Genomic DNA, 23,383 nt, shown 5'->3' with positions numbered 1-23,383 from the left:
TTCAATATGGCAGACTGTTTAGGCAAAAAAAATCTTACATAATTTGTTTACACTATTAATATGTTTATTTTCTGTTTGTATAAGCAGATCAGTCTTGAATGCATGGTTATGTTCAGTAATGTGGTACTTGTGTAATCACTTGATGATCATTTGATGCTAAGTCCACAAATTACATACACTGCTGACAAGAGAGAGCTTTTGAATAAACTATTGCTGCTGCCTATATATGATGGCAATGCATTGTAATAAATAGTTTTCTGTGTACATTTATAATATATTATTATTTTTCCCCCTCCACTGTAATTTTCTACAGGAAACTTCTTTAGAAGTTCACAGGTGGGCTGTGAACTACAAGGAAGCATTTTTTCAAAGAGCAAAATTGAAAGACTTTGATCCTTTCAGCAAATCTGGTAAATCTTTGATAGTAATTTTGTTAACACCTTATGTATTAATATGTTTGTTTTTTATACACACAAACACACCTCCCTGCTGTATAAAGCCTACTGTAATTTAAAGGGGGAACTACTGAATTTATGCATAATTTAACATATTTTAAATCTGCTTTTTATGTATAACTCAAGAACTCAAGCAGACATGGACTGCTGAAATAAAGAGGGAAAAAAAGCAAAGATTTTGTCCCAAAATAATGACAGGATGATTCCTATAAACACATTAGGGAAGTGAATAGTATGACCTCTGTAGTCTTGTTTGATACAGCTTTTCTTCTTTTTGCATTGACAAAGACTGTTAGGCAGTAAAGCCCCATTGATCTACAGACAGGAAAGGTGGGAATTCATCAGTTAAAAGCTTGTCTGAAAATCTAAAATCCAAGTCTTTATAAGGCTAACATATGGGGAGAATAAGGCAGAAACAAGGTAGGAACAGCTGCCCTAGGGAAACAGTTATAACTTAATTTCTTGGTGATTAGTAAATAGGAATTTGAAGACTGTGTTGTAGGATCAGAGAAGAAGAGCCATGGCCCAGGTAACAGATTGAATCTAGGAAGATCTAATGCTCAGATGCTTAAAGAGGAACCTTTTATAATTGTAGGTTCAGACCCTAAAGGTAAAACTCTCAAAACCTCATAAGTAATTTGTGAACTCAGTTTCTATTTTGAATGAAGATTCTCAGGTAATTTCTGAAAAAGGTTCTGAATCACTTGTCAAAATTTTGCCCTCAGCTTTTTAGGCATTAATTGCTCCATAAAGAGGAAATGAATATTCAGCTTAAGAAGTGGTTAAATTCTACTGGTGATAATCTGATGAGGGTGTCATTTTTATAGCTATATTCCTGAACATGACTTTGTTGTGATATTGACTAAGAGTAGGTTTTGGTATGATGGGATTTGGTTATGATTTTAAAGTAAGAGGCATGAGTCAGTACTTTTTAGCTCAGAATAGCATCTCTTTCTTACCCCTTCCATGAGCCAGTAGAGTTGGCACTGAATGGATTAAATCTACTTACTTTATCCATGAAATAAAGTTCTTAACCATTGAGCTGTAATACAACCACACGTGCTGTCAAGAGAAAAGGATAAGAATAAAAATGTTGTGAAGAATATATTCCTTTTGCAGCCCATACAAATCTTAATCTGTAAATCCTTACTCAAAAACACAGGTTGCCCTCCCTTTGCCTTGTTCTTACTGCCCCTGTTCCTTTTACAGCAACAGGTTTCTGTGATAACAGTTTCAGTGAAGTACTCAAAGCTGATGTGGGGCATATGGTTAATCAGTGGTAAATCAGGGATGCAAATTGTGAGCAGCACTCATTGTGAAGGAATGGGAATGGATAAACATATCCTGAACTGCAGAAAATCAGAACAGGATTGGATTAATCAGCACAGCATGTATTAGGAGGAGGCCAGGGCAAGCCCTATTCATTTGAATTTCAGCTTGTCACAGCTCTCCAAGCCAGAGTGTCTGTAATTAAATCAAAAAATCAATGTTAATGCTCAGCTGGGTCACATAGCTCAAATCAGAAGATAATCAGGAAGTGCTGGAAAATTGAAGGTTTCATACAAATATTCTGTGGGCTGTGCTGCACTTCACTAATGTTCTTCAGTACTGTTTTTTCAGAACAAGTGTTAGGTGGTGGTGTGATGCAATTAGAGCTGTTTGACGCTTAGCAAGGACAAGTGTCACTATGCTTATTTGTGAGTGTAACGACAGTAGAATAGAGAGGAGAGAGGAGAGGAGAGAAGAGGAGCTGTAGCATGCATTAATTGTTGCATCATGCATGGATTACACATTTTCAAGCTAGAAAAAAAGGCACATTGGCATCTCAATTTCTGGCCAACTCTGAGAGCTTGCAGGACTTATGGCTTTTAGAGTGACATGGATGTCCCAGCAACTCACATAAACTGCTTTCTGCTCCCATAAAGCAGTGTATGTGACACAATGGCCCTGCTTTAGGAGTTGCATGACCTGCAACATAACTCAGATGGAAAGAAAATTGGAATCTCCTTACAGATACTGATCCTCTGTGAGCAGGATCACATGGGGTATTTATGGCACCAGGGGATGATGATGATGTAATTAACATCTGTTAATGATTAATGACTTGTTGAAATGAGTCCAGAGGAGGCTGCAAAGATGGTCAGAGGGTTGAAGCACCCCTCCAATAAATGCAGGCTGAGAGAAGAGAAGGCACTGGGGAGACCTTACAGCACCTTCAGTACCTAAACAGAGCCTACAGGAGAGCAGGAGAAGGACTTTACATGTAAAGGCATAGGGCAAGGGGAAATCGCTTTAAATTGAAAGAGGATGGGTTTAAATTAGATATAAGGAAGAAATAATTTACTATGAGCATGGTGAGGCTCTGGAACTCATTATTCAGAGAAGTTGTAGATTCGCCCTCCCTGGAAGTGTTCAAAGTTGGGTTGGATGAAGCTTTGAGCACCATAATTACTGGAAGATGTCCCTGTCCATACCAGGGTGGTTGGAACTAGAAGATCTTGAAGGTCACTTCAACCGAAACTGTTCTGTCAATCTTTGATGATTACAAAAATGCTCTTTACTCACATTTCTATAATGATTTCAATAAAAGTGAGAATATTTTATCAGGAAAGGGTTTTCATGCAAGGGAGTCCTCTTTGGGAAGACCTATGAGCTGGAGAAGCAGTAATTTCTTCCAGGCTAGTTTAGAGATCTGTCTCACTAGTCCCAAAGCAGGCAGACACATCTGGGTTTGTCTTCTAAGGCCCTGCCTCCATATAATGTGCCCACACAATCTTCCTGCAAAGTGGGTACATTCTTTTGCTGCTCAGATGGGGATTTTTCAGGCTAGATTTTTGGATCTACATGTTAATTATGAACTGAAAAGTTAGGAAGAGTGCACAGCAGTTGGGTTTGTGTTTGGGTATTTAAGTCAGCTTAAATAAAGCAGTTCCTAGTATTGTCTCCCTCCTTTCAGCACGTCTGGCAGTGATGAGCTGAGTGTTGTGCTCCTGTTATGGCAAAGGCATGTAGTAACAGCCCTTGGGAAACCATCAGGGTCAGTATTGTCACTGTCTGTTCCTAGGATGGGGAAGGCTCCTTCTGTCTGAGTGGCACAAGGCTGCCACGTGTTATCAGTAAGCATGTAATAGAGGTCTACTATACAAGCATCTTTCTGTAGCTTGGAAGCTATATGGAGGTGGACTGTCCATGTGAAAAATCTAGAAACAACTTTTAACCAATCTGAGGTGCTCAGGGTGTTTGTTCATGGTTGCAGTTTGCAGCAGGATCCTTCAAAGATCCTGAATAAAACATTGCAACAAATAGACATTTGCCAATATTAACAACAACAAAAATACCAAATTGTCTATCCTGTTTTCTGACAGTACAGAAACTATATTTCAAATTATGTAGTAGGCAACTTCTGAATTTAGCTTTCAGTGGCTACAGCAGAAATGTTGAGTGCCCTCTGTTCTGACCCATTCTTTCACCCACTCATCAACTCAGCTGTGAAAAATTGCCAAAGGCTTGTGTTGAACCTTTTCTCAAATTCACAGTTATTTGAAAGGCAGAAGCATCAGAGTTTGCAGGAACCTGGAATGCTCTCACTTGGGATGTGCCTCTCTTAGAACCACACCCTGGCATGTCAAGGCAGCCTGAGAAGCCACATGAATGTGTTTCAGGGCAGCCTGGTGATGTAAAGTGTCTGAGGCTGGGCGGTTATGATCCACTCTGTCTGATGGTGGCTGTGCTAGCTGGCTATACTGAGCAAGTATAGAGCAGTCCATGTCTTCTGAGAGGACTGAAGCAAGCCTTCTTGCTTCTTGCTGGTGTCCCTAGGATAAGGAAAATGAAAGAGTAAATGCGAAGCCTAAATTAGAAGTCTAAATAAAGCACCACTGAAGTGATTATTTTGGCCTCTGGGCAGGTGATGGTAGATCCTTTCTGTAGAGAAAGAACAGTGAAGTGATGGGAAAGGAAAAGGAGAATCTTGTTCTGTAAAATCTTGTCCTCCAGCTGAACCTGGAGGATGTGATCAGCTGCCAAATCTGCCAGAAGCTACAAGTGTATCTGACTAGTTAACTCCCACAGACCTTACATATTTCCTACAAATCAAAGAGTTCTCTAACCAGATGCTTTTTTTACTTTCCCTTTTGATTTTATTATCATCTGTCATGTTTTTTCATTGCTTGCATAGGTATCTTTGTTGGTTTGATTTTTTTCCTTGCTTTCTAGCATGTTTGCATTTGTTACCTTAATTTTTTTGGCATTTGCCTTGGTTAAATTACATTCTATCTCTGACATTCCAGGCTGTTTGTGCATAGTTGCATGATCTGGTTCATCTTTCTGCATGCTCCTCTATCTCTTTATTCACTTTGTGTGGTCCTCAATGTTTGCAGCTCTATCAGCCACAATTTCAAATGTCAAGCTCAGTGCATGAGCTCAGTTTTACAGAACTCTTTTCTTTTGATATTTACTCTGCTAATTCTTGGGCACAGTTTTAGGAAAAAACAGTCAGATGAAAGTCGTCCTTTTACTTTATCAGGTATCTGGTTTACTGTACTGCTACTGCACTTCTTTCATTGCTGTTGAAGTAGTAATTACTTTATTCACATTTTAGGCATATAATGAACTTGAACTCTTGTATAAATAAATAGATATGCACACTAATCTATCTGTCTAACCCATTTACTTTACCCATGTTTTTCTAGGAAGGGCCTTTTCTGCAGACTCAAGCTCTTGAGGTTTTCATAAGGAAGTGAAAGAGCTCAGTGCCTGTGTTCAGAATCAGCACATTATGACAATATCTCACAAAATTGGAGATGGGTTGCACTTCAGGCATGCTCTGGTTGGAATAATCTGGACAGTCCCAACTGTTCCATAATGTCTGCTATATTTTAAAGCTGCCTCTTACTCCATACTTACATTAGCACTGCCGCCGTATTTCCTCTAGGAGGAACATGTGTTGAATTGTGACCTTTGAACAGAACTGTGAGAAAAGAGGAATCATAAATAAAGATTTGTTTAAAAGTGTTCTGTCTATTTTCTGTGAGTTTTAGTGAATGCCTTCAAATCTGCATAGATAATTTTAGTGTTACTTTTACTTGTTGCTTTAACTGCTTAAATAAATCTATTTGAAGTAATTTGGCAATGTGTTGCTAGCCTTCTCCTGAAAAAGTAATTAACTGGTGTCATTGTATTTCACTCTTTCCCCTACACTCTGAACTGAAAACTTTATGGTGAGCTGCTGACAGCTTCCTGTAGCTACACTTCCAGCTTAATCTTCTCCCAATTTCTTCATCCTATTTTTTTACACAGAGTTGGCAGTTTTGCAGTAGTTTCCTAAAACTAAAAAGAGTAACCCATACTGTATCTGTTAACATTCAGTAGTCTGCTAAGTTTTACTGACCCTGCTTTCTTTTCTCTTCAGCAATGTGTTCAGAAATTTGACTAAATGTTTAGACATACCAGACTGACTGATAGCTACAAATGCTCTGTGATTATCTGAGAAGATCCTAAAGCCAGAAGTTTAAATTTTACACTAACTGGAAAACCTGACTATATTTTCTGTCTTTTGGACTTCTAACTTCTTGTTGGAATCATCTCTTAATTGTTTATGCTGTCTATATTTGTATCACAGATCAACAGTTTTTAGCGGTGCCTCAAACAATCATGGTTATGCATTCACTTTAGTTTAAGTGTGCCTAATTTCTAAGTGCTTGATTCTGAACATTATACTGGCTTTGTGTAAGTCAGGAGAACATTAAGTTAAACTGATATTTATCTCTTTAATTAACAATGACTATATCCAGGCTAAAGCAAAGTAAGTAAAATATTAATGGCATGAGGTGATGTAACAATAAAGTAAATGAGGACCTCAAAGAGTGAAAAATTACTACAAGTCTTTGTGAAGAAATTGCAGCCTATAATACATGCTAATAATAGTTTGCATCTCCTCCTAAATTGAAATGTTAGCTAGCATCAGTCAATGTTGACATCTGTCATGATCACACGAGTCAACTACAGCAATTACAGGGTAGGTCAAATATGTTAAAACACAGATATATAGACTTTACAAATGGAGGGCACTGAAAATGCACAACACACCAGATAAGCCAGCATGTTATCAGCAATGCATCCATTAATAGGTCCTTAACTAGGGCACCATGCCTTAGCTAGCATTGCTGTTGATCAGTCCTCATGTGCTAGAATTATTCTAATTTTCCTAAGGCCTGGCAGTCTGCTGTTCCACAGGCTCTCTATTAGGAACTCAGTCTTACTGGAAAACTGAAGGGAGGTGGTTTTCTGCAAAATATCAGGACAGTAATATGCCGATTTATAGAGATAAAATGAAAAGCAATTTAGCCGTATATCAGAGAACTCGGTCCCATGGATGAGCTGTGTATGTTTAAAATGTAGGGCAGCAGTATGGAGTGTAGGTGTCTGAGGTGAGGGAGGCAGACCTTTTAGGGTTCACAAGTTATGTGCTTTATGTCAAGTCCCCTGTGCTTACAACACTCAGACATTCTGGAAGCAAGTAGAAGTGAGGAGGTAGCAGTTATTCTGTTCTGTTTAGCTGACCTTTCTTCATGTACTACCAAGGAATTGTTTGGCTTTAACTCCCAATAATGTTCACAGATTTTTGATGGTAAAAAAAAGAGGGAGTTGTTATGCAAGTTATGTATCCTGTGTAAGTGAATTCTGCTACCAAAGCTTAAGATTCAGTTCATAAATTTGGCCCACAGTGTTTCAGCATGTCTTTCTCTTAGTGTCTCACTGCACACAGGTTACTTTGGTCCCAGTGGGTTCCTTCTGTTCATAGTACCTTTAGTTTTGGGTTCTACAAAGAGAGTGGTTATTATAATACTAGTGACAATGGAGCTGTTTACAATTATGGAAGAAATAGTTTGTGATGGATAATTTGCATAGCAGAAGTGGCTTCATATTTCAACATTTCTGTTGTTTTGCACATGTAAAATAGTAATCTGTGTCTTGAAACTGCTGCTGTTGTGTGTACTTTGTAACTTGAGTTTACCCATCAATTTGCTATGTAGTAGTGTGGATGCTTACAGGTTCTACTGATGCCCCCATGTGGATGTCTGGCAGGATCATTCTAGTCTGCAGTTGAAGACATAATTGAGGTTTACTGTTAACTTACTAATAGTTTATTTCTCTGTCATCCATAAATGGACAAAAATGTTTGACTGTGTGGTGTACCAGAATTATTTTTGAACTATGCTTTCCATTCTCTGTGAAATAGTATGACTATCTGTTTTTGTATCTGGTATTTGAAACTATTGTTGACATACTGGAAATAGCATCATGCTAACCAGTTTGCTTATTTTTGTGGGATTCTTGAGACCCAAGAAAATTTTCACTCTGTTATTAATGTCCTAATAATAGCTGTGATATAATGATAGCCTAATTGATTTGCTAACATAGGATAACCTAAACCTCATACACTGATTTTTCTGCCCCTGTGAACTAATACAATGGCATTGTAATTGAGAGCCCACCTGTACCTCTGAATCACCAAAAATTAGTGTTGAGATGCTGGAACTGTCTTTAGATGTGACAGCTCAGGTACTGTGACCTTGTTAGTGATAACAACAGAGACCTTAGGAGGAGCTGATCTGTGTTGCTACCTGGCAGAGCAGATTAATGTGCATAAAGGCCTGCAGTGTAAGGAACATCCTAACCCATGTTTTCAGAAGAGATTTCAGAAGGAAATGACAAACAAGGTGAGTGTAATGGTAGCTTAGGGCCACAGTTGTGCCTTGGCAAATGTTTCTCTTGGCCATACAAGCACTCACACCTTGTGGCTGGGGTGCTCAGGGATCCCAAATTCCAGTTCTTCTAAAGACTCCTTGCATGGACTTTACTAATGATGTAGGAAGAAGGTTCCTGCTGGTGGAAGGGCCTGGCACTCGGGACACCGAAATTCCCAGACAAGTATCTCAGCCACTTATTTAAAATTACATTGCCAGGGTTAATGGACAAATAAGGCTAGGTCTGTGGCTTTCCCAGTTACTTTTTGGTCCTAGATCTTTAAGTTCTGTTGAGCACTTAAAATAATTTTTGTACCTCTGTTATTCACTGAGATCTTCTAATACAACTGTGCAGTATAGATAACTAAATATTCTTCAGAATTAGAGTCTTGCATTATTTATGTTTAAAAAATTGGTGCTATGTCTTTGAGAGTAAACACAGCATGCTTACTCCTGCTCCTTTGCGTTTGTGTATTTTAGAGAACAGGAAGTATTTTCTAGGTCAAGGTGAAAGTGCTGCTCAGACATCTTAGTTGTGGAGCAAATAGATTTGATTTCATATCAAATATGGGTATTACTTAAGCCTTCTGTGAAATACCTACTCCATTTTGTTCCTGGTACTGTTTGAACTTAGAGTCATTGGACATGTATGCAGTGGGAAATTACTGTTGTTAGAACCTGTGAATTAACTTGATTAACTGAGCATGTAGTGCAGATAAGGACATTTGTTTGGTGCTTGGTCTTGAGAGCTGCTTGCTGACACGTGTTAGGTGTGTGTCCAGGCTGGAGATTTTGTCTCTGACTAAATCAAGGAACATATTGCTTAAGTTAAGCTGGATGATATGTGAGTGTAAAATGGTAGCCAGAGCACCCCAACATAGCTGCGCTTTTACCTCCGCACCAAGTGTCAGTCAGTGTCTTACTCAAAATTTTTTGTGTAAGAATTGAAGAACCAGCAATTCTAGGGCTTGAAAATTAAGGTATTTCCTAACATTTCCAATCTAGTTTCATGTTTTGGTTTTTTTTTTTTTTAATTAGGAAACTGAACCTTTCTGGAGTGCTGAACCCTGGAGTGTTTAGTCATGCTTTTCCTTTGCAGTAGACGACAGAGAACAAATCCTTTACTCTGCTTTTACACATTCAGTCTTTCAGAAACATCTAGAGACCATTATAAAATTTATTTCATGACTTGTGGTTGATAACTGGTCTCTGATCTGCATTGTGTGAACTTGCTTCACGATTTAGATTAGTTCTGTGCATTTTGGATTTCAGTTTTGGGGTTGATAGGCTATAGTATTACCTCAAAATTTTCACTTTCTTCTAAAATGAGCTCCTTTTTTTCTTGGTGATGTCTAAAAGATAAAAACTAAAAAAACTTCAAATTAAAACAAATACATAAATATCCGTCTGCTTCTTTAACACATTTTTAATTAGTTTGTGCTTATAAAGTGATTATGTTTGATAAAATGCTTTACTTTCTCTTGATACTGAAAGCAACAGATTGCATGGCATAAAAGATTTAAAATAGTTTACTTCTCTCACCTGTAGACCTATATAAACCAGGATTTCTATGTACTGAATATGAACACTAATAATTTGAATGGACGAAAGTATCTAAAATAATTATGAATATTTGGCTAAATAGCCAATATCTGCTTCCATTTGATTTTCACTAGAAAATGGTTTTACACAAAGTAAAGTGCTAAAATAGCTTGGAAACAGATTTTGTCACTTCAGTCATTAAGGGCAGTTGTCACCTTGTTCAGTTTAGGCTAAAAAAATCCTAGCTGTTTTTTAGTAGAAAAACTCTGACAAACTGGATAATGAAAGAAAATAAAAGCAACAGTGAAACCTTGTTATCCAGTTTTTATTTTTCTGTGTGCATATTCTGAGGATTCTTTTTTTCTTCCAGGAAGAAAATTTAAAAACTTTATTAATCAATTGCATTTTAAACAACTTTTCTTCAAACAGTATAAAGCTACTTGCCATTTTTGTTTCCTCAGACTTTTTTTAGCTCCTTGCTTTTTGCTGTTGGTCTGTAATAGATTTTGGTACAAGATGTGATGTATATGTGCATAGGAAGTGGAAATTTTTATGCATAAGTGAAGAAGTTTTAGGTGCACACTTCCTAAAACAAGTTACAGCTCTGAATTTACTGATAATTTAATACAGTGGATACAGAGGTTATGTAAGCATTCCACAAATAGGTACATGCAGTGCCTGAGATCTTGTGTTTCTTTAGTTTATCATCTAGGACTTTAAAATGTTACAGCTAGAGAGAGACGGACAGCTGGGAATTCAGGACATCACACATGACAGTGGTGGGACAGGTGGATGTGTATGCTGTGTGAGACAGGTGTTTTGTGACCTGAGAACATGTTTGGTTCACTGTGTAATGACTGCAAAGCTGTTCTAGACATAGGAGACCTTGGCAGCCACCTCGTTTTTCTTGAGTTTTACCTTGGTAAAATCCATGACTTCTCTAGACTCACCTGCTCTACTGCAGTGTGCCAGTAGACATAGTTGTGGATGGAACAAATTTTAAAATGAGTTCAACTGGGCCAGGCAAAAGCTGGCAGACCAAATCTAGGCCAAGTCATAGAGCAGCGTCTTGAAAACAAAATATAGAAACTCAGGTTCCTTCTTTCCCTCTTTGATGTGTGTTCTGTGCTTTTGTGAGTAGCTAACGAGCTCTGTGTAATGCTGCCAGTATTGAATGTTGCTGATTTTGCACAGAATTACAGTATATGACCCACTGAAAGGATCAGGCTGAGGGAGAAATAATAGCAAAGAGGATAAGCAGCTCAGGCATTCATCTTTATGCAGTACTGCTGGCTGTTCACCTTACATTTGACCTTGGCATAATAGTTGGAATAATTAATGTATATGGCAGATACTGTAAGTGATGAAGTAATTCAAAAGGGATTTTTTTTGCTGTGATTTAAAGTATGGAGTCACAGCACTCCCCAAATCTGAGTAACAGGCACTCTCTCTTACCCTACAATTGTATTTATCAGTATTTCTAAGTTTGCAAATTTTAGTTCAAATTCCCTAGTTATTACTTTATTATTATTTCATGTTAGTAGTTTAGAGCCAAATACAAGCCCAGGTGATTTCAAGAAAAGGAGTTTCATATTAATAAAGTGTGAAGAAAGATGCTTGCAGACTGCAGCAAGTTCAGCATGGAGCTCCAGGGAGGCCAGGACCCGAAGCTGTCTTCGGAGAACAGACTGAGCTGGGAGGCTGAATCCTTCTTCAGGGATTCAGCCCTGAGGAAGAGGAGGCTCTAGGAGGACAAACCCCCAGTACCTACAGAGGGGTGATCAAGAAGCCAGAACCAAGCAGATGGTTTTAGGACATGAGACAATGACACACAGAAGAGGTGCAAACTGGATAAAGGAAGGAACTCTCTCCCTCTGAAGGAGAGAAAAAGATTTCTAAAGGAAATAGTGGGTTGTCTTACTGCCAACAGAAATGGAATCCTTGTGATGACTTGAATATTGATCAGCTGTGTCTCTGTAAGAAAGGTCTGGTCCCTGTCCAGTTGAGAGAATTACTTAATTAAGTATAACCTTGTTAGACTAGTTTGGTGCTTTGGTATGAGTTTCATTTTCCCCTCCTCCAAATAACAGTGAAGGGCCAAGGCTTTCTTATCATAATTGCTGGGGTTTGGTGTAATTTTATACCCTCTCCACTGAGTTGTAATGCAGACACTTACTGTAAGAGCTTGAGGAAAGCTAGGTTAGGAAGTTAGGTTACTCACAGGCACACCTGTACTTGCCTTGCTGTGCTTTAGTACAAGGCAGTGGACTGTCAAAATGATCACAACTAAGAGTGCCATGGTCCAGGTTTACTAATGAAATAGAATGAATTTGAGTGCAAATAGGTATTTGATATATCCACTGTGGATTCAGTTTGTCTCCTTTGAATACTTGCCACAACTGAAATTTGCATCCAAGGTGCTTTGATAGAAAGGAATTCTGACCCTGTGTACAATGCAAATGTACCCTTTGTGTGTGCTTCAAAATGACACAGTATAGTTATAAAAATATGTATAAAAATGAGATCTTGTAACTCTCATTAAAGCCTGAACTTGTTTGTTAAAAATTCATTTTCCCTTCATTGTTTGAGTTCCCAAATTTGTATAGTAGGACAATGAAAAAGTTCTGATGTGCCATGGCACATAGTTGTCTTTCACAGATTCTGCAGAGGTAACTGCTGGGCCCCTGTGGTCTTGCTTAAACCAGTACAGTGCAGATTTGAAAACCACTGCCAAATACAGATTTTAAAAATAACTGGATCAGATTTCAGATTTCCCAACAGATGTGTCCTTAATAGCAAACTTTTATTTTTCAGTTATGATTGCAAAGATTTGACTGTTTAACATGGTACTGTTATAAAGCAGATACAAACTGTTGGATACAGCTGCATGGTCTGCCAACATCTAGGGAACCTTCTCTTTCAATGTCTGCTTACTGCTGCCGCTTGGACACCCTGGTGCTCTTGCCTTGCCTGGCCTGTGGGCAGCTTGCCTTTCCTTCTCTGTGCTGTGAAACTGCTTGCACAATTTGGCCTGCTTCCACAGGCAAATTGGCAACCAGGACGTTAAAAGGGTGTGATTGGTCCCTAAGCTTATTCCTTTACAGCCTAGAAGAGACACCATTAAAGGGAATTTGAATCCAAACGGGTTGGATTCACCTGGAGATTTCAAAGCTTTAATGTTTTAAATGTCGCATCCTTGGCTTTTGCTAGCATGACTTTGAAATATCAGCTGAAGTTATGAAGATTTTCATTGCCACATTCCACATGCTTTCTTCTCAGCTATCATCAATTAAAGTGAAATTAAAATACCCCATAATCATGAATGCAAAAGACAGTTTTTGCATGCTTGCTTTGTTTTTTAATCTGTTCAGCCAGGTCATGTTTTGATGAATGGATAGGAGAAAGAGGAATCATTGTAAGGTGGTCCTGTTGGTGTGGTGGGTTGTTGGAGGGGCTGCTTGTTAAGCTCTGCTAAATAAAAAATTGCTGCTAAATAAAATTGTAATTTGAGATGGTTTTCTCTGCTTCTTGTGGAACTACTCTCTGGCTATTGCAGTATAGCCTCTACCAGAATGATTAATCCCTTTGGGCCTATAAAGATGGATATTTTTACCCTTGGAATAGAACAGATTGTACCAGATGACAACTTCTGTGCAGAAATAGCATATTGTTTTGTATACATTGTTCATCAGTAGAAACTATAGATGTGTTAAATATAGCTTAATATTAATTTGTTTACTCAGTTGCCTCTTCTCTTATGATTTTGTCATTTACATTCTTGATTATGAGAAACATACTATGAGTAAACAGTCTGTCACCTCCATAATTTCTGGGATTCTAGGTTTATCAAATGTGAAAGAAACTTTCACTGATATTAAAATTTGTGTTCTTGTTAAAATTCAAAATTTAGTAAAACTATAACAAATCAAATACTGTTGGGAAATAAATTTCCTAATAAGCTGAAATAGTCAGATAGGAAATGCTGTAGTAATAGAAATCAGGTTCTGATTTCACACGGTACTTCTTACTGCAGTAATGTTTGATTTTTTTGCTAACACACAAGAATTGAACTTTTCAGAAAACTTTACATCAAGTTAAACTACAAGGAAATAGCATGTACAGTTCTGATAATTTCACATAATTCTCAGTCATTTTTTAAAGAATAAATGAGAGAAAAAAAAGTTTGATTCCCATCTTTACTGGGAAGAATTTAAAATTAAGTGAAAGATCTCTGTGTAATTCCAATTATTTTGCATGTATTCAAAAGACTAAGTTGTAGGTAGAAGTAAGAACTTATATAATACCAAAATAGTTGAACAAATTAGATAAGGCATTAGTTTTCAGGCATTTAAAGTAGCAGCCTCAAGCTTTAAAGCTTACTGCAAGTTGAGAGTTGGTAATAGTTACTGAGAGAAAAATTAGATTTTTAATAGTTAGGCCATCTCTGAAAAACAATTACTTGGAAGCAGTACAGTTGTGGTCATTAGGCAGGAAAGATGGGCATTAAGGTGGTGGTCTCTTAGGTCAAAGAGAGAAATAAATAGCAGTGGAATGAGAAGTTAGTTGGAGCTACTAGAACATCCTATGCAGCTTCCAGTTGCTTTTGCTCTGCAGCCACCAAAGGGACTGAGCAGAATACCACCTGTGCTCTTGCCCTATCAACCACTTGATGCAGTGCCCTAAAGTCCCTTTCAATTGCCCTGACACTCCTTTTTGCACTCCCATCACTGCCAGCCTGGAGTATCAGCAGTGGGCAATAATCAGAGGGCTGAGTCAGCCCAGGCAGTCTCTCAGTGGGATGAGGGGCCCATATGTCAGGGCCCCTGTGGGATGGGTCCAGTCGACTTATGGGGCCCTCTGTTCCCTCAGAAGGGAATCATTCCCACTAGGATTACCCTTCTTTTCTTCTTGATGTTAGAGGTGCTGATCCTGCTGACAGATGAAGCATAATTGGGAGGCTCCCTGGGCAGATCATTTTCTTCTACGTCCTCTGGCTGACCCTCTAGATCCAGGGTCTCATACCTGTTCTGAAGTGGCACCTAGGTAGTGATGGGGGTCTGGAGGAATTTTTATTACCTCCTCAAATAGGGACCCCTTTCCACTTCCCTTCATCCACCAGCTGTCCTGTTGCCTGACAGTGGGAGGCATGGGAGTCCTGAGTCCTGGTGGGCCTCCCTCAAGGGTGGAAAGGTGGAACTGCACCAATCTATTTCTATTTTAAGCAGCATTTAATGAGCAGCACTCATATTGTGCCTCATATGTGACAAAACTAAACAGATTTGCAGAATAAATGATATGTATCTTCAACATCTATTATAAATACAGTATTTTCTAAAATACAGTTTTCTTATTAATATGCACTTCATTGTAATTGGTTTGGTAAAGCTTCTAGGATGAAGTGAAACCGTCTCGTACCAATATGTATTTTAACACTATTGATTTTATTAGATGCAGGAAATATCAAAATTGGCTTATTGCAAATTATTATTTACAAACCTGATTGTGATTTTTTCTGTGAAAGAAAGTACAATAACATTGATGTAAACTCAAGAAATAGGAAAGAGACTCTTTCTATGTACAAAATAAGCTTGTGTCTTTTGGCAGCCAGACTTTTTTCTCCCCTGAGCCCAATTTCTGATGCAGTAAAAAGGAAGTGAGGAATATGTTCCCCTGAAATCACAGAATCATAGAATAGTTTGGAACCCAGCTGTGTGCCTTGAGAGATCTTGCTTTCTTTCTCACTTTCAGAAATCTCAATTTCTGTCCTTCAAGTAATAGATAATAATGAATTTGAGATATGGCTTCCCAGTTTCTGCAAAACTTAAAAATAAGAACTTTCTACAGAAAGATACCCCCAGATGTAATTCTTAAGCATGTTTTTATTTGCTCTGCTTTTTGGAGTTAGAGAGGACATCTTGCTAGAGGTATGTTTAAAATATTTAGCAAGCAGATGTAAGCTTATTCTGTTCACCCTTGGTGCAATTCAGGTAGCTGTGATGAGCAGAGAACAGTACATAAAATAACAAACCCTGCCAACAGGCACAGTGTGAATTTAGCACTAAACTGCTGTGCCTGTGCCCTTCCATGGCAGCCCTGAGAAGGAGCAGAGTGGGTTCGTGTGTGCCTGTAAAATACCACGTGAATATGGAAACTCCTTGTTCACCACAAAGGTCTGGCAATTGTAAAAGATTAATGGAACAAACTAGATTAGAGCTAAACGATTTTACATTTCAGTAAAGATGTGCTGTAATTATCTTAAGTTATTTAATAGAGAAAACGAATTATATTTAATTGAGTCATAACAAAATATAACATCTTTTGTAATGACTAAGTCCTGTTTATTTCTGTCCAGACATTCAAAACATTGTTTTACAGAATAAGGAACTTTTGCTTTGGCTGAAACCCATAAACATGTAAGCACACGAGAAAGTTTGAAAGATTATCAATGTCAAATAACTTTCTTTGGGGTATTTAAACATTTTTGTCTTAAAAAAAAATTAACAAAGCATTCAAGACATTAACTTGCACTGAAATATGGAAATTGTCAAGGGAGCATCAAAAAGGAAATTAATTACAAAGTCTGAAAATTCCCAGAGAGATTATGAACATGAAACCTGAGAGTACAAGTGAAATTTCTGAGATTTTTGTAATAATGTTATGATTTCTCTTGCAAAAATTCAGAAAATGCAGTATACTTATCAGCCTAGACTTTTTCAAGTCTTTTCTTCGTATAGGAAAGGTTTCCCAGAAAGAGAGGAAGCCCTCTGTCCTCTAATAGTGAGGGTGCAAGGAGGGAGTTCAGGGTTGTTAGTCTTTCTGTCATCTGAACTGCTGTTTTCAATTTCCTCCCACTTAGTCACCTTTTTCGAATGCCTTATTAATTTCCTAATCCAGTTCATATTTGGTGGGTTGGGCCGATTGCTGCTTGTAGATGTGCTTATGTGGCACCTGTTTGCAGTGCTGGAAATCTGTGACAGCGTCATATCATAACAGTCTGTCTGCTTCTCCTAACACAAGAGATCCAATGTTTTTTGGTTTTTCTTACCAGAGGTGCACTGCTAAAATTCAAAACAAAATTACAAGTTTGAGGGATCTGATGAAAATCACTGCCTGTAAATTGGAAGCAGTCACCGATTTGCTTTACCTCTGCTTTTCAGCACCTCTCTTTGTTCACTCAGTTCCACTTTGGTTTTGCTTTTTAAGCCACCCCCAGGTTTGACACAGAGCCTTTTCCTCTGCAACAGGCTGTCAGCCTTTCTTTATCTCTGAGCATAATAACACTGCCAAAGAGGACATAATTTTTTCATTCCTAACTTATGGTATCTTAATTTTACTCTATAATGTCATCTCTCATTAATTCTAATACTAGTTAATTAAACACAGAATGATTTTTGAGTCAAAATGCCTTGTAAAATAGAACTATCCTGAACTGTGTTGTTTCATTTTTTACTTTTGCTCATAAAAAACGATCAAATATGACTTTCTCTTTTAAACCCTTGCTGGTTAATATTTCTCATGTAACAGGCAACCAGGTACCAAAGTAAGGCTAAAATGAAATAAAATCTCCTCATAAAACTAAGAAAATTTAGAATTATTAATTTGAAATTTATGAAAATTTCTTGTCTGATAAAACTTAATGGAGGTTTTTGAGCAATAGTCCAAGAGGAACAAACAAAGGGGGAAAATATCTATATATGTGAGGATCAACATTATTAACAAAGGCAGAAATTATTCTTCAGCTGAGACTCAGGATATCTGAATAGACTTGATAAGAGCTTATTTAAAGGCTGTAATAAATATGTGTGATTATATGCTGAAATCTATCAGGAAAGATCTCTTGAAGGGGAGATGTAGAATGAACTGTAGTAACAGACATTGTGTCTCAGAAGTTTTAAAAATAACTAGTAGCTAAAGTGTCGAAATTATCCACAAGGTAATAATATATTATTGACTTTGCTGCAGACCAGTCCAGAGATAAATTACCTGGTAAGACTTCTGGCTATTTTATCTTTATTCCTGATATATCACCACTAAGAACACTAGCTTTACTGTCTGTATCACTGATGGAAGCTTTATTATCGATATTTACAGTGAAAAAGGACTTTGGGAAAATAATTTTTTTTAGGATACCATATGAATCTCAAAACTGCAACTATGTCACAACTGGAGCTATAGTAGTAGCTTTTTTATAGTCAAGAGTGTTTTAATTATCAAGAAATATTTTCATATTAACAAAAAGCTATTTAGTTTTGTAGAGACAGCCTTTGCTTGCCTCAACATTTTTGCTTCTTTTTTTTCTCCAGGGCACAATATAGAGCTATGATAGCAACCGGAGGAGTCATAACAGGACTGGCTGCCTTAAAAAGGCAAGACTCTGCCAGATCTCAGCAGCATGTAAATCTAGCTGGAGTACCAGTTCCTGAGGAGAAGAAACCAGTTCGGCGGCGGCCCAGGACAGATGTAGTAATTGTCAGGGGCAAAATCCGTCTCTATTCTCCATCGGGATTCTTTCTTGTCTTGGGAGTGCTTATCGCATTCTTTGGAATTGCAATGGCCATCCTTGGATACTGGCCCCAGAAGGAACAGCTGTTAGGCTCTGAAGATAATCCATCTGTAAATGAAACCCGGACCCCAAGAAGCCAAGGAAGCATTTTGCTTCGCTTCTTTGAACAGCACATGCACTCGGATAAGATGAAAATGCTGGGACCTTTCACAATGGGCATTGGAATCTTCATTTTTATTTGTGCAAATGCCATTCTCCATGAAAACCGTGACAAGGAAACAAAAATAATACACATGAGAGACATATACTCCACTGTAATAGACATCCACACCCTGAGGATCAGGGAACAGAAGCAGCTGAGTGGTGCCTTCACTGGCTTGTTGGGGGAAGCAGAACTCCGGCACAGCGGGAGCTCCTGTGCATCACGGCTGGCTGCAAACACAGTTGCGCCTTTCTCTGGCTTCAAGAGCAATCTTAGAATGGATAGTTCTGCTGAAGAAGATGAGATTACCCTAAATGAAGATAGGACCACTAGTAGCCTCCTGCCACCTCTGCTGGCTGAGCAATCTGGTGCAGTGTTTGGACTTTATCCTCACTCCAGCAAGGCTTCAGATGACAAAAACACTAACTCCATAAAGTGTGAAACAAAATCCATTGTGTCTTCTTCCATTAGTGCTTTCACACTGCCAGTAATTAAACTGAATAACTGTGTTATTGATGAACCCAGTATAGACAACATAACTGAGGACTCAGAGATCTCCAGGAGTCAGTCTAGAAATCTGTCAATGGATTCTCTTGCAATTCCACTAACTGATACCAATGAATCCTACAGACCAGCTGCTTCCATGCTGCCACGACACAATTCATTTGTGGACACTCCATCTGATCCCTTCAAGTCTTCTATGACCCTTGGACCAAGCACAGGAAAGCTTTTATCTCCTGGTGCTGCCAGGAAGCAGTTTGGTTCCAACACATCTTTGCATCTTCTGTCTTCACATTCTAAGTCCTTGGATTTGGACAGGGGTCCGTCTACGCTCACTGTCCAAGCTGAACAAAGGAAACACCCCAGCTGGCCCAGGCTGGATCGGAGCAACAGTAAAGGCTATATGAAACTAGAAAACAAGGAGGACCCCATGGATAGGTTACTTGTGCCACAAGCAGCAGTCAAGAAAGACTTCACTAATAAGGAAAAGCTTCTTATGATATCAAGATCTCATAATAATTTGAGTTTTGAACATGATGAGTTTTTGAGTAACAACCTGAAGCGAGGAACTTCTGAAACAAGATTTTAATATTTAAATTACAATTTAGAAGATATCATATGGTATTTTTTAAAAGCATTTTGACAAGTGTTTCCTTTTCAGTGAGACAGTACAAGCCTGTTCTTAACCAAATTCTTAATAGCCCATTAAAATTGGCTTGTGTGAACAGAGATCTTCATCATTGTAAAACCAAGGATTTCTTGTCTTAGTAACATTCAGCTGCAATACTGTACATTGTCATTGCTTGGACAGTTTTGTTACGACTGATTCCAATTATTCCCAAGTCACTATCTCTTTTGTTCTATATACGCATGTTACTTTTCACCAAAAGAGACTGCAGTAGGAAAAAAAGCTCAATTTGCCTGTAAGTTCTCTTGATTTAAAGACTGCAAGAGACTGAAAGCAGTGGTCTTGTGGTCTAGAATGGGAAGTGAACAGGAGCACATACTGGAATTGTGAAATCCAGAGCTTTATTCCTAGGTGTTGTCTTTCACTTGCAATACATCTCAGAAGCTGCAGTCCTGCCATTGTCATAGTGAGAAACTTGTTTACATACTGGGGTGGGTGGATAGAAAAGAGTGGATATAATAAAACCATTTTTGTGAATTCACTGTAATTGATCAAGTGAATACCAGTGTTGTGAATTATTAACTATGCTTTGTATAATAATCTTTCTACATCCATTGTAATTTAATCCTGTAATTTTGGAAGAGCATACATAAAGTAAGAAATCTGAATTTTTTTTCTGGGATTAAGTCTCTAAACCACTTTGATTGGCAGCACTTTTAAAATCAAAATAGAAAGATTCAATTAAAATCTTAGGAAAATGATGAATGCCAACAGGATTTTAGAAACATGGTGTATAATAAGGTGATATTGTAACTTGCATCTGAAGGCAATAATGGAGAATGAATATATTGTCTCTCATTACAATAACAAGATGCTAAGTAACTAGATCTCTGTGTTCAAAATACTTCTACAAAGCATACAATTCAATACCTATACTAACATAGTATGAAAGCCCCTTGCCTAAATTTTGATTTATATATTTCACGTAATTATTGGTATGATGGTTTACCGAAGGCTTAGCTGTGTCAATTTGCATTACAAGATTTTGCAGAAGGAATTGACATTTAAAACAATGTTTTTCTCAGCAAAGCAAGCTTCACAGTTGACAGTTGTAGGCTATTGCTAAAGAAAAGGAGAATTGGAATGTGTGTATCAGAGGGTTTTCATGTATTTCATTGCTGTTTAGGCCATGATTCTGCCATTACAGCCACGTTAGAGAATGTCCCTTCAAAGCTGCAAGGCTCACCCAACAGGGTGTTGGTCTTAATTGGTTGGATTTGATATATTCACTTACCCTAAGTACTCAGGAATTATTTTTAATGGCTTTTCCCAAAAAGAATCAAGCTTGTTAAAATCTTGTAATTTCTCAACTAATTAGATTATGAAAGATCAAGGATAAAATACCTTCTCTTTTTTTTAATTTAATGAAATATTCAGCTCCGTATTTCAACTGCGCAATGTTTATGTATCAGGAGCGTTACTTGCTCGGTGAGTTGAGGCATAGTGTTAACTGTTAGAACCTCAAGCCTATATATTGTAACAGAGTTGGCTAAATATTTTGCTATGAAGCTTTTAATAACTCACTGGTTAGTGTTCTTAAGACATTTGCTATTTTTTGCAATAAAATGTCTCTCTACACATGTCCATTGTAAGACCTGGTTTTTCCTCCATGATCTCTACTCTTGCATACCAAAGTATAATTGGGTATATGACACTGTATGCAACATTGTGCCTAAATCACTAGCCTGCCACAAGATATTTCTTCCAGAGTAATCGATTTCAGTGACATGTCTACATATGGAAAGGCTGAATGCTTTTTTTACCGATGAAATGTGAAATGTATTCAAAGTGGTTTTGCTATGAGAAACTTTGTATAAAAAGAACATCATGCTCTTTTTAGTTTGGCAGTAAGTATTATTTTAAAAATGGGAAACACCATTAAAGATTTGAATGATGTAAGCTTTTTATTTCCTTAACAGCTGCATTAAATCACAGCTTAAAAGACTTTTCACATACTATCATATGTGGGAATGGTAGTTCCTTTGTAAGTATAGTAGGGGATGAACTTTTTATTTTAACACAGGTAGTAGGTACTGAAAAATGTACTCACTTGGGAAAAATTTACCAAGGTAAAGCTATCAAAATAGAACCATATAAAGAAGCTTCATGTCTGACAGACCTACTACAAAAACGTTTCCGTATTAACATAAGATGAAGTATTTAATTCAGATAATCACAGGACTGTTGGGGTTGAAAGTGACTTGTGGAGGTCATCTTGTCCACCCCCTTTCCTGCTCAGGCAGGGCTGTCTCACAGTGTAGAGCTGGTTGCCCAAAACTGTGTCAAAGTGGTTTTTGCATAACCTCAAGGAAAGTGGCCTCACAACATCCCTTTGTGACCTGTGCCAGTGCTTGGTCACCCTCATAGTAAAAGAGATTATCTAATGGTCATATGCACCCTCCTGTGTTTCATTTTGTGCCCATTGTCCCTTGTCCTGACTCTTTCCAGAGCCTGGCTCCTTCTTTTTTGTACCTCCTTTAGGTATTTGTACAAGATCCTCCTGAGCCCTCTCTAGGCTGAGCAGTCCCAGCTGGTTCAGCCATTCCCTGTAGGTCCCTTCATCATCTTTGTGGCCTGTCACACAATCAGCTCCAGTATGTCCATCGTTTCTTGTTCTGAGGAGACCAGAACTGGACCCCACACTCCAGACGTGGCCTCACCAGTGCTGTTTTGAGGGGAAGGCTCACCTTCCTTCAGGGTTCATGGAGGACACTGCACAGTTTCATATTCCTTAGGTAGTTCCAACTCAAGCTCAGGTTGGGAAAACTTGTAAAAGTTCAAGAGGCCTGAACATAAACATCAGAAAATGCAGTAGGGCAAAGATGTCTGGACCCTTTGCAATACACAGGGGAATACAGGAACCTTACAGTGGCCAAAAGGGGAGCCATGTGCTGTTGGCAGGTAAGGAACTGATAAAGACAAAAGCATGTCTTAAATTGTATCTTTAGTCTATAAATACCCTATTCAGTTTCTGATACTGTTCACAGAATTTTAAAATTTGATTTCCATTATTGATGTGTAGCCCCACAAGGAGTTTCTCAGATACACTGCAGGGTGAAAAAGAAGCCAAAGTCAGGACAGTTTTGTCATCAGAGGAAATAATTGTGGAGCTACGCCACCAACTTTTTCCTAGAATAAGCTAAATCTTACATCTATTCAGAGAACATGTTATGGTTCTGCATCCTTTATATGGAGTAACTCCAAAAAAAAATTAGATCATAAAAACAAAGAATTTTGTCCTTCCTCTGCCTAAGACTATGAAAAAATATACTTTCTACTTCTTAGGTAAGCTTTTTAATCACTGCCTGTGGATCAGACTGATGGTTACATCTGCCCCTCCTGAACAAAGCACATTTTTTGGGCAAGTTTCATCAGGAAATAAAGAGCAGCACTCTACAATGATAGGTTTACAATGCTGGGTTACAATCTCTTCCAGAATTGCTTCTGTATTTTACATGAAGTGGTTGCTGGATAAAATCCTTGAAACAGGGCTTGGGTTCTTGACAGGTTGATAGTTTAACTACTCCCTGGTGATTCCAATTTACTCGCGCGGGGAGGCAACGAACCAAACCCTTCTTGCAGAGCAGTGCTGAGTTCAGCAGGAGGGATTGACAAATGCTTTCAGCTGCTCAGTTGTACGTGGCTTAATGGATGGGAAGGCATGAGTTTTCTCAACAGCAGAAGGGCTTTGGCACAGTGTTACTTGTCCTGATGGCTGCCCTAAGGCTGGAGCTGTGTAAAGGA

The 23,383-nt window shown here is 38.2% G+C and overlaps 1 protein-coding gene across 1 annotated transcript in view; it reads left to right on the top strand.

Annotated features, from left to right (window-relative positions):
* Positions 1-21,217, top strand: part of TMEM200A (transmembrane protein 200A) — a 51,884-nt gene extending 30,667 nt beyond the window's left edge. The window contains exon 2 of the mRNA XM_058020355.1: positions 18,049-21,217. Coding sequence (XP_057876338.1) covers positions 18,065-19,540 — 1,476 coding nt within the window. The 5' untranslated portion in view covers positions 18,049-18,064 and the 3' untranslated portion in view covers positions 19,541-21,217. The remainder of the gene's footprint in view (positions 1-18,048) is intronic.
* The last annotated feature ends 2,166 nt before the right edge of the window (positions 21,218-23,383 follow it).

The sequence above is a fragment of the Melospiza georgiana genome, chromosome 3 (assembly GCF_028018845.1).
Source record: "Melospiza georgiana isolate bMelGeo1 chromosome 3, bMelGeo1.pri, whole genome shotgun sequence".
Lineage (NCBI taxonomy): Eukaryota > Metazoa > Chordata > Aves > Passeriformes > Passerellidae > Melospiza > Melospiza georgiana.
The sequence above is the reverse complement of the archived record's forward strand: the minus strand, read 5'-3'. Positions and strand labels throughout refer to the sequence as shown.